The 12,571-nt window shown below is 36.3% G+C and overlaps 1 protein-coding gene and 1 pseudogene across 2 annotated transcripts in view; one reads left to right on the forward strand and one right to left on the reverse strand.

Moving 5' to 3' along the window:
* DGKB (diacylglycerol kinase beta) overlaps positions 1-12,571 on the forward strand; it is a 597,575-nt gene that overhangs the window by 125,363 nt on the left and 459,641 nt on the right. For both annotated transcript variants that reach the window (XM_045827955.1, XM_045827954.1), the window contains exon 5: positions 8,151-8,304. In XM_045827955.1, the coding sequence (XP_045683911.1) occupies positions 8,151-8,304 (154 nt within the window). The remainder of the gene's footprint in view (positions 1-8,150; positions 8,305-12,571) is intronic.
* Positions 10,230-10,673, reverse strand: LOC123811614 (annotated as a pseudogene).

Below are 12,571 nucleotides of genomic sequence, written 5' to 3' on the forward strand. Positions count from 1 at the left end.
TCCTCTTCTTATCAAACCTACAACCAGATCACAGTTTTGAAAATACAACCAACAAATTGAATAATCAAATGCCTACTACAATTCTGTTATTAACCTGATATTGACTATGTACTAATTATTGTTGAAATATATAGTAGCATTCATTTCAATATTCAACTTTTGTAGCTTAGAATGAAATCATGTCCAACAATTTGAGAAGATATTTATATAAATACATGAGATTAATTATTTATATCACTAAACATATTAATTTGAATAGCTTCTCACAGGTTTTTAATTGTACAGATGAACAAATCTCAACATTTACAAAAATGCAGTATCTTTTATCTATGGAAACATATAGAATTTGACAATGGATCATCTGTTATATTTTATGCTAAATTGAAAGCTTGAGTTAATAATTTGACTGTTTCACCTGTCTAAGTGATATTGATGACAATTGATTTGTTTAGGGGAGAAACTTCTGTACTGAACATACAGAAATTTAAAAACAAGTATTTAAGATAATAGTAATTGCTTCCAGCTGTTTTCTCTATAAATGAGTTTTACAAACAAGCTTAAGTAATGTGGAAATAAATTAACTCCACAGTTTTAATAATAACAGCCAACCTTGAAATGTTGAATTTAAATACTCTATAGTGTTCTTTGATAACATGTATTAAATAATTTATATAGGAGTTAAAATCCAGGTTAGAGAAAAAATTGATGCTGGGATAGTCAGGTAATTTTTCTGCATTTTGAAAGGACAAGTAGAACAAACACTTTAGGTGTTTGCTATACCTAGAGTTTAGTTTTATATAAACTCTAGGTATAGCAAATAGGTTTAATTTTATTTTTATCTATTGTTTTTGTTTGTGTATTTTCATTATCAGGAATAGCTGTTTTGAGTAGGGCAGTAAAAAGATACTAGTGAAAAAGAAATCTAGAGATTTGGATAGAAAAATCTTAGAATGTCTAAGAGTTTTAATGTTTTTTAATAGATGAAGGAAATCAGAAATAATATTTTTAAGATCAACAGGTTAAATTTTCCATTTAGAAAAATGCATGCAAAAGCAACGCAGCAGAGCAGACAGTGGGGAAGTCACAGAGCAGACCAGGTATGAGTTAATAAAGGAGCGCAACAAGGGGAGGAGACCTGGGACAGCCGCGAGGTTGTAACGGAGGCTGCAGCAGATTTTGAACACATTTCTGATACATGTTTGAAAAGAATAAGTTCCACCTGGTCTATCAAAGGGTATGAAAAGAACAGTAGTCAACTCAGATTTTTGAAGACTGGGTAAATAAGTAGATGATAATACCCTCACTTTTACTTGTTTATTATTGTCTAAAGGTTAGTTTATATATCTGTGTATACATATGTTTTCATTTATTTTCCAGCCACGGTTGACCTATATTATACTTCAGATGTAAAACATACTGATTATATATATCCCTTATAAAGTGATCATCACTTTTATTTTTGTACTTTATTATGTATTTTTTTTCTGAAATGACAAGATTATTGATTGTCTAGTCAATGCATTGACAGTGATAAATCATAGAAAAAGTATGTCATACTATGTGAATATTGGAAAACCTGTCCATAAAATTATACTTTGGTCAACTGTATTATAGTAAACTTTGAAGTTAGAAATATTTATGTCCTAAGAGTTTTTTGACCTTGCCAATTTATTTAACTTTCTGATCCTCACTTATATAGCAGTGATAACAGCATCCATTTAATGGGTTATTGTGAGGATTAGGTAGAGTATACACATAACAAAGTTAGTGTAGTTGCTAGAACACAGGAACCTTTGGTATTTTCATTACATGCAACTGATATTTTAATCAAATGTCTAATGTCTCCTTTCCAGTTAAGGATAGTGGAATGTATCACAGGCTATGAAGATTTTTATGGAGAGATGGGAAGCTAAGGAGGAGTTTGGCATAAAACAACCACTGATGAAAGATAAACATATAGAAAGTGAGAAAAGCATTTGGAACAGAAAGAAGCGATTGGATTGCACCCCAAATGCATTTATTGCATCTGTAATGTCCACCTGACAATGTGTTTGGTCGTATGGGAGAAACAAAAATGGTCAGGTTGATCTTTGCTATCAGAGAGTGTCAAACTCATACATCTATTTCACAGATTGCTGACAGAATGCTTCAACTCAGGGAATTCTTATGCCTTCAAAATAAGTAGTAGGTTCCTTGACCCAGTTGTAAAATCTTAGTCCCTCACTCTTACATGTTGACTGAGTATTTCCTGGTCTTCTATGCCTTTTGAACTTGATGTTTTTCACAGTACTAACCCTGGGAGAAAAAGAACGGAGGTTGTGGGATATCATATATTTGCAATCCTTTCAAAATTTTGGTTATTATTAGTTTTTTTGTTTTTGTTTTAGTCTGCTTCAATATTAAATATGAAGCTATACACTATTACACTTTAAAATAATCTCATTTGAGATTTATTAAGCAAAAGAATATATTCCTGCAAAGTTGCTTTTTGTATTTATTCTATCATACAGCCTCTTACCATCCCACCTAAATCATTTTTTTCTTGCTAGATTGCCTAAAAAGAGGTATTTGAATGAAATTTTATTTTTGCTATTTCAGAGTCCATATCTTAAATACATAATGTGACTACAGTGTAAAAGACATTCTATTGAAACTGTGATGCAAAGTCATGTTGAGCCATGTAGTCTAGCAGAAGAGAAGATAAACTTGTAAATTTGTCTGCACACATATCTGTGTTAAGAGAGCTCCCTTTCGAACTTTTTTTTGAGAAGGTCAACATACAAGTAAGCAAGCAATCATTAAAAACTAACATTATTATGCATACATAGTTGTTAAAGAAACTCTTCTTGGGTTTGTGTTGTTTTTGAGGAGAAAAATTACTTTAAATTCCTTTAGAGTATAAGTGTGTGCCTCAGTCACTGCTCACACCTGTCTGAGTGACGCCACCGAACGTAGTGAAGACAGTGTCACACTAAAGTGAATTCCAATGGAAGTGCAAAACCTAGTTGGATACAGACCCTTGATTACAAGGTCATGAAAATCATGATAAACACATTCTGCTTAAAGTTATTCTAATCCATTATTTGCATCTTATAATTACACACTAAAATAACTTGTACTAGCACTGTTTGTTATTCTTGCTACTTGCTGTCTTTTACTAAAAAATATACTTCTTTCTACCAAGTCTTAATTTTTGTTAGTCTTAGGTAAAGCTGCAATTAATTGACTATGTGCCTCTGAGGTGGTAAAAATGTTTTCTTTTGCCAGAATTCATTTTAAAAATCCCAGGTGTCCACACTTTTCACTCTTTCTCTGTAAAGAGAGTCTCTCCACGGCAAATTTAGGGGACTGTTAAGCAGCTCTCTGATACTTCAAGTTATGAATAATCAATTGTAGTACACAATAAGCATAAGAAATGAGACATTTAAAGTGCATCTTTTTGTGAAAGTATTTTAATATCAAAAATGTGCATTTGAAATCTCAGGAATTTTGCTATGCTACATATTAATTTATATACTTTGGCCCCATGGCCTTTACATTTTTAAATTTAACATAATTAGTTAACTGTATAAATTTTATGGCCACATTGAAGTGGAAATGGTGAAGAAAACCACTGGGTAAGTTAAGTTATTGCCTACCTCGTTTGCTCAGAGATCTTTTTCCCAGTTGCTGACATTGTATAGTATACATCGTAGGCCCTCAATCAACACTTGTTGAAAAATGAGTTAAAGTCATCCCTTTGTTCAAGGTTTTTGTTAGTTATTTAATCTGCAGTTATTCAATGATTCATTTTTGTCATTGAAAGATCACTTATTAATTAATATGATCATACTATATATAATAACATCCCTTGTATTGGACAAAAGAGAGTCCTTATTCAGTTTCCACATTTTCAGACAAACTAGTATTCATTCACAGCTAATTAATAAGTATGTCAGATAACGTGATTTCCTGCTGCAAATGCTCCAATACCTGTTCCTCTCACTCTGCCTTAAAGTCATAAGGTTGATGGTCTGGTATCTTTCGTGACCTGCCCCAATCCACACATCACCACAGATCGTACCATTAACCTATCTCCTACTCCTCTAGTGCTCTCTCCTTCCTCATTCAGCCTCCTGCTCCTGCTGCTTGTGGAAATTGCTCGAAGCAGGAGCTCCTTCACACCTCAGGGCCTTTGTACTACCTGTTTTGTCTATCTGGAATATTCTTTCTCCAAAAATGCAAAGCTCTGTCCCATATTGCCTTTACATCTTTATTCAAAGAACAAATTTTCATTTGCTGATCATCAGATTTAAAACTACAAGCACACCCCCCAGAAATTTGTAAACCTTTGTTGTCTTTATTTCTTCTAAAAAATAATCTCATCAGACACTGTACATTTTGCCAATTTATTTTATTTTCTTGTTCCATTCATAAAAAGATAATCCCTCGATGGAGGGATTTTTACATATCCCGGTGACAGCTTGTCCCAGTTGCTAGAGCAGAGCCCAGCACAAAGCCGGTACGCGGGCACAGAGAGAACGTTTGCTGAATATGAGAAACTCTTCATTCTGGAACTGCCAAGATAAAGTAATGATGGAATGATGGCATTTATTTTCATTCACTTTGAATCTACTTGGATGAGCACTGGTGCCATTTCTTTAGTATTAGCAGGGATTTAAAAACAAAGGATCCAGATGGTCAGATATACAATAATAGTGAAAGGCATATAGAAGTATGATTTAAATTTGTGCCAAATTGGCAGCAACATCTGAGCAGCTTCATCAGTCTGTATTCTTTACAGATTCTCCAAATCATCTCTCTAAATAGTCCGTGGATGCTCCTTAGGGGAGAAAAATAAAGAATAGTTCCAAATTTTAAGCTTTGTTCGGGGTGTGTGTCTCTGAGCTTATAGCCAATTCAATTAAGCCTGACCCAATGTTTTTTCATTAGCGTTTCCTTTGATACATGTTTAAATGATCTCATTCATTTCAGCATCACAGTCTTCAATAACAAATTCTGATTCTGCTACATGACAGCAGTAAATACATGATATTTAACTTGGGAAATGTTCTGCTAAGTCATGAGATAAAAAAATCTATAGATCAAGGACAGTATCTATCCTCATAAGGAAATGGTTGACATTTTGGACAAAGAGTTTTAGGAAAGATTCGAACATCTTTTTACTAAAAGAAGAAGATGGGTTAACCAGGAAAGAATAATTCCTCAATTAGTAGGAAATCCTGAGGCAGCTAATATTATTCACTTTGAAGAAGTTTTGGTTTTGCAACATTGTAATTTATGTGCAATGACAGGAAATATAAGAGAAAGGAAATTTGCTCCCTTCCACACTGGAAAGGTTTTGAAGAAAGAGGTTTGAATCATCAGTAACACTTTAGAAATAAATAGAATTACATCATCTCATAAAAATCCTTTAAGAAATGAAGAAATTTATATTACATCCTTACATCTATAATAGGCTTTTATTTTTTAAAGTAAGACAGTATGTTTTTAAATTCTTGCTTTCTGAAAAAAGTAATTTGCCAATATTATCTGATTCAGAACAATTTTAGTAAAATGTCTAAGATATTAAATACTGCAGGCTTGATGTGGGAAGATACAGTGAATTTTCCAGTTTTCTTGAACAATAAAGAGGAGGGCAAATTAAGATAATAAAAACCTCTATCTAACCACAAACTAATGCTTCCTTTTATATATTCATTTTATTTTATTTATTTTTCATATTATGGGCCCAAGGGTGCATTAAATACCCTTTACATCATTTTTATATTGATTTATTACATTCAGGCAACAACCCTGAATGGTTGATTTTATATGCAGAAAATTAAGGCTCAGAGCTGTCAAAGAATAAAACTAAGAAGCTATTTTTTTGCTTGCTGAGCAAGGGAGAGCTACAGCATGTGAGAAAATTTAGAAAGGTTTCCTGATAGCTGAGAAAAAGACTAGGAAGTAATGTGTTGCTTATTAAGAGAGGCGCCATACCTGCCTACCATCATCAGCTTGAGAGCGTTGGATCCAAGCCTTGATGCAGGTAAACTGACTTCAAACCAACACATGGCTGACTACAAAAGGCTTAGGATGTGGAAGGAACTGGAACTGTAAACATGTTGCTTCTAACCACCATGCCCATGAATATGTCCATCACACAAACATCCTATTAATTGTGATAAGATGAACTCTTGATTTCCCACAGGTCTTCATACCTGTTGAGGGTTATGTTTTCTCTTACTCTTGGTCACTCATACATCTGAAAGTGGATTACTTCTCTTTCCATGGGCTACTTGAAGAAACCCTATTTATAATAATAAGAAACCCTGTTAGTAATAATAGGTGCCCCTGCCCAACAGAATGTATTTGCAAACAGCATTCTGGCAGTTGACCTCATCTGTGTATTTCAAAATGTTGGCTTCATTCATTGTGTCAAATTGCTTTTTGAAAATATCTCTGGTATATGAGGTTCTTCTTAGATTTTTATATTCATGGTTTTTAGTTATGTGGTAAGGCTGCTAGTAGAATTTACAAAAATGTATGGTAGTGGTGATTTATTAAAAATGGAAGAAAAAGAAGTTTTTATTACCACCAATATAAATGTCTGAAGTGCCCTTCTGAGAATGAAATTAAAGCAGACTAAACTAACCAAAAATGCCGTACTAATGTGTAGATAGTCTTAGAACCATGTAAACAAAGTGAAGATTCTGGCTTTGTTTTTTTATTGGCTTGAGTTTATATTAGGGACAAAATTATACATAGTATGTATACTAAATTTGGGCATGTTCAAATGAACAAAAATTTACTTTCTCTAATGATAGCCCTTATGTCATATTCCATTTAAGCTTTATTTAAACTAATACAATAATAAAATTGGTCATTCCCTGTGACCTTACCTCAGTAAGTCTTTCCTATTATTAATAGGAAAAATAGACGTTTCCTATCCAAAAATACCACTTTAAGGAATTACTTTTATTATCATCTGCCAGGAATTTGAGCAAAAATTATGAGCATCAGTCTGCCAAATTTTATTTCTGCCTTATTTTTAGTTTCATCTCAGTTACATTAAATAGGCTAAGGAAAAAAAAAATGCCCTGCACTGGCTGCCTGTGAGGCCTCTCTCTAGTCCTTGCCCTCTCTTGATCTGGAGAGAAGTGGCTTGTGTTCTTGCTTCGTCTCTGTAGGTCTCCTTGTCTTTCCAAATGACCTACTGATGGGACCCAGCACAGCTTCACTGCCCCTCAGTTCCATGGGGTCTACACCCATTTCAGAGGAAATAGTTACTCGTAGTTGCCCCTGTGGTCACACAGGAAGGGTTGGCTAAGCCTATAGAGTGCCGTTTACTTGCCTTTGCCCTCAGTTTCCCGGGCAGGAGTCAGATCTTGGCCCACTGCCCTCTTGGAGACAGCAAGCTCTCCAGGTAGCTCCTGTGAAATTCTCTTATTGACTCCAGAAGAGAAGGTGGCTTCCATCACCATTTCCCTAAGTAAGCATAGAGATTCTGAAGGCAGCTGTAGTTGTCTCCAAAAGAAATGTCTGCTCTTTTATAGTCCTCCAGTGAGTATGGGTGGGCAAGGATCTTGAAATAGGTTTCCTGGAAAGCCTGCATAGGAAGAATTAGAATTTCACTTGGGAATTTTGTATCTATTGACCTTGATGTCAAGGTGAAACTTCACTATTAACGACTTTTTCCTAGTTGTTGAAAACAATATTCACCATTAGAGACAAGAAAAAGAGATAAGAACCACCCCCCCCCCCCCCGCCCTTTCTTGAAGTACTCTTGAAACTGCATTAGCGCCTTCACTCTGGTGGCCTGACTTAATGATTGTGACAGCTCTGTGGAATTGGGCAGATTAATCCCAGTCTACAGAGGAGGAAACCAGGATTCACACAGTAAATGTTTAAGGTCCTACAGATATTGTGGAAATGCCTGAGGGAAGGTTCCTCCTCTCCCTGCTCCAGGGCCACAGGTAAGACACACCCATTTAATTTACACACCAGTGTTCACAACCCAGGACTGTCCTATCCAGTTCTCAAAAAGCTGCCTTCCTTTTGTAGACTTGGATATAAAAATGAGGTCATTTCTCTTACTAATGATTTTGAACAGGGCGCAAAATCTTAACATTGGCTGAGTCTTAAAATATGTATTTAATTTTTTTCAGACAATAGATTTTGAAGGTTTCAAGCTATTTATGAAGACGTTCTTAGAAGCCGAGCTCCCCGATGATTTCACGGCGCACCTTTTCATGTCGTTCAGCAACAGGTTCCCTCATTCCAGTCCCAATGTCAAAAGTAAGCCTGCTCTGCTTTCCGGGGGTGAGTGTAATTATCTACTTTAACAGTAAAAGAAAACTCAGAGGGAAAATCAGTCTCATGTTTTCTGTGACACAAGGAATGACTTGCCTAAAAATGACCTTTGTTGCAGGATTTATACTTTCATACTAAGGTTGTGCAAAGTAGTTAAAATGTCTCTGAAATAATAACTAAGCATTTGAGAAAGTGTACTTTCTATCACTTGTCATTCAATGTTGTAGAAGTCTTTGTTTAGGAAATAATTTTAAGAGATACTTTCATCAAATATGGAAAATTTCTCTTTTAAATGGATTTTATATATATGTACCTATGTATACACACATATAAATGTAACAAAGCATATATGTCTAGAAAACATAATATTTAACATACATTTTGCAAAGTACCAATGTACTTTTTAATTGTTACATTTGTAATTTCAGACAAGAGTTGATTTTTCTCTTAGACAATTAATTTTTGTCACCATAGGGATGATTAGTTCTTTTATGATGCATAGCTTTTCAGAGATATGTAACACATTAATTCCATTTGCTAATTATATCATTCTCCATGCAGTCAGGAAAACTGAAATCTCACCATATAACTCTAGAGGATGTGAAATAGGAAATTAGTGAAAACAGTGTTGGAGAGAGGAACAAATAAAGAATAGCACTGAGGAAATGCACAGGCTGCCCCTAAGTTGGGGTAATAACAACCCAGGCGCTGGAGGAAAGGACCTCCGAGCTGGGCTGCAAAGTTCTGAGCGGAGGGTGTGGTCTGGCAGAACTTCCCTGGAGGGGGATACGTTCTGACTGGCTTTGGTGGCTTTGGTAGCTTAGGAGCCTGAAGCCCTGGATGTCAGACCCCTTAGGAGCATCGCCATGGTCTGTGCCGGGTTTTGTAAGAAGAGCCCACCTGTGCCTCTTGTGGCACGGAAATAAGCAGAGACTAGAGCCTATTGCTATTGCTGCTGGAAACACGCACTGCAAGGGTGGAAGGCTGGAGAGATCTCACAGAAAGTGCAGGTGGACTAGCAGGAACCAGCCCCTTCTCTTTCCTGCCTTCTAATCTCTGTAGTGCACCCTGCGAGCCTAGCTGGTTTCTCACAGGCAATAGAGAAATGTAGTCTGCTGCAGCATTTCCCACACTCTGATCTTAGGGCTCTTTTGTGCCCTTGCTATTATTGATAACCCCAAAATGCTTTTATTTATGTGGGTGATATCTATTGCTCTTTACCAATTAAAGATGAGATGGTCTAAAAATAACCACGAGCAGCCTATTACATGCTAACAAAAATTACATATGTTTTTGAAAAATGACTTAACAACATTGAGAAGAGTGACATTGGTTTACATTGTTGCAATGTATTTATAAAGTTAGGCCTCATTGAAGATAGCTAAATAACTGTACTTGCTTCTCTGTCACCATATCATATGTTATATAGTCTCTTTGAAATGCCACTGTCCCCTCATGAGAGAATGAGAGTGAGAAAAGCAAGTGATATCTCAGAATAATCATTGAAATTATTTTGACCTTAGAAAATAAAAGGGACCCCATGAAAGGGGCCTAGGGAACCCCAAGGGAGCCGCTAACATCATAAAATAGAAGACGGAAGAGTGAGGAAGGAGATGAGGAGAAGTTGAATAACTGGAACTCAAATAAGTGAAAATCTTAAAACCTATCACTAAAACATCGACAATTCAGTCATACAGAGAACTGGGGCAATCCAAAGAAGAGTTCATGCTATTAACCCCTATGTTGTGCTGTGTCCCCTTCTGTTAACAAAGTTAATAGGTTTTTCCTGGAGCCATTTTAGTCCAAGCTTTTTTTTTTTTTTTTTTGTTTGATCTGCAGAAGGAGAGAATTTATTTTGGTTTGACTTTGGCTCACAATTTTGTCTTTTGTGTGTGTGTTGGGGTTATTAGAAGCACCTTCAATCCCACCACAAATCAGGGCAACTCAGAGACAGCTTTCTTGGCTGGAGGACCCATTGGTTTCTCCTGCTCCTTTGCTTTCTCCTCGTACATCAGGATCACTTTTAGTATGGCAGATCTCTTGCCCAACATCATCCTGAGACAGTCAGAGTAGTTGAAGGTCTCCCCAGAGCCACTGGAAACCTCCTTGATTAATTTCTTTAGTTCCAGATGGGTCTTGGGTACCCCAAGTTTCCCAAGCATTCACTTCAGAAACATGATACCGATATCTCCATTTCCATTCAGGTCAAACTCCATGTATTTCTTCTTGAAGGATTCCAGTTTGGAGGGCAGATCCTCATCACTGCTATACTTAGGATCATCCAGGAATGGCTTGTTGATTTCATTCAGGCTCTCTTCCTGCCTGGCCTTCAGCAGCCCAAAGGTTTTTCCTCCCCGTAAATCACTGGTTTGGTTCATAGCTCAGAAGATGCTGGTGGAGACAGACAACAAGTTTGCTGTTTCTCTGCCTGCTGGCTCTGCTCTCCCACAGCCCCCTGGGAGACCTCCCTCACAAACTTCCCCTTTTCTCTCATTGGTCCAAGCTTTTGAAAACAAGCATACACCTCCCACATACTGTATTTTGATCCCTTCAACATAGATAAAAATAATGTTTATCCTATCCTACTCTTCAACTACTCCAACATAACATATTTTCAGTCTCTACAAATCTTCCCCTGGTATCACGAATTGAGAGACTCACACTTGCTATTTTTCTCTGAGTCCCTTCCATCTAGGCTGTCCTTGAACGATGGTGCCAGCACTTTCCAGCGTTCTGGCCTGGACATTTTTAAATGGGGCAATTCCTTACTTTGATCTAGAAATTAATACTTCCCACTTCTCCATTTCATGCTTTGAATAGGTTTCTTGTACCTTAGACAGAAAAAATAACAATGTTTCCCTTATTTAATCTTTCACAAAGCAATGCTGTTGTTGGCTTTAAGAAAGGAGAAGGGGGGACATTTTTTAGTATGTTGTCTCTCTGAGTAACTGTGTCAGACAGGATGGAGAACGTAAAGTACTTAGGCAGTGTTGTCAGATATTCCGATCTCAAGCCCTCTTTTTTCAAATAGCATACAGTAAGTACTACACAGAAAATGCCAAATTTACAAGGAATAAAAATCAAATCAGGTCAAAAAACAGAAAAAATTAAGAAATAATAGCTCATACTTTATTTGGGACATTCAGACCTATACTTGAAAGGAATTGAAAGAGAGGCTGTGTAATCCTCACGCATCAGTAATGAGCTAAGCTGTGATTCATTTTCTAAGCCTGGCCTCCACCTTTAAAACATAAGTGCACAGTGTCCTCTGTGGGACTTTTCTAACCCCACATACTGGGGGATAAGGACCACAAGACACCAGAAAAGTTGTCAAGGCCTCAGTGTCCTTGACTCGGAAACTGAAAAACAAATGTCTTTTTATTCCTAGAACCTTGCTTTTCAGTAATCTAAGTTATTTACACAAGATGTATTTCTGGTTGATAAAAATCGCAGGTTATTTGTGAATAGAGAAGTGCTATAAACTACTTTGTATTCCCCCTCTTAGAGTTCACCGTATTTTACTTATTGCCACGATACCTTCAGGAGTATGAAAGCTGTTCTTGACTATCCATCAACTGAACCATGAAGTCTACTCAATAAAAGGAAAACAAAATTTATTCTTTCTTTTCTGTTTTTTTTAAATAAAATGTTATTCTTGTTCATGAATAAAAATAAAGTATAGGAGATAGGTAAAAATTAAAAAATAGTTTTATATAATAAAACTTAAAAAATTGTAAATAGGTACAAAGGTTGCATGTGTAGCTGTGTTTTATTGAACTTTTTTTTGGAAACATCTTGTTGCAATATGACTGCTTCTTATCATCAATTAAATATTATAAGATGATTACTTCTGTTTCCATGCTTGACTTTTGTTGTAATATTTTATTTATTTATTTTTAGAGAGAGGGGAAGGGAGGGAGAAAGAGAGGGAGAGAAACATCGATCGGCTGCCTTTCACAGGCCCCAAACGGAGACTGGGCCCCGCAGGCCAGGCACGTGCCTTAACCTGGGATCGAATTGGTGACCTTTCAGTTCACAGGCCATTTCTCAATCCATGGAGCCATGCCAGCCAGAGCTGGACTTTCAATTTGTGAAGATATCCCTACTGCACTCTCTTTTCAACATGATCATAGCCTCTTCTGCTTCATTGTAAATGCCAGGCCCCTGATCCCTCACCTCTTTGCCCGTGCAATGACCAATTTGTGATCGTACCTTCATCTCTAAATTCTATCATTTGAACTCCTCTCTACAGAATTGTTCGAGCATGTGGAACCTT

This window comes from Phyllostomus hastatus, unplaced genomic scaffold (genome assembly GCF_019186645.2).
Source record: "Phyllostomus hastatus isolate PE091 unplaced genomic scaffold, TTU_PhHast_1.1 phas_scaffold_78, whole genome shotgun sequence".
NCBI lineage: Eukaryota > Metazoa > Chordata > Mammalia > Chiroptera > Phyllostomidae > Phyllostomus > Phyllostomus hastatus.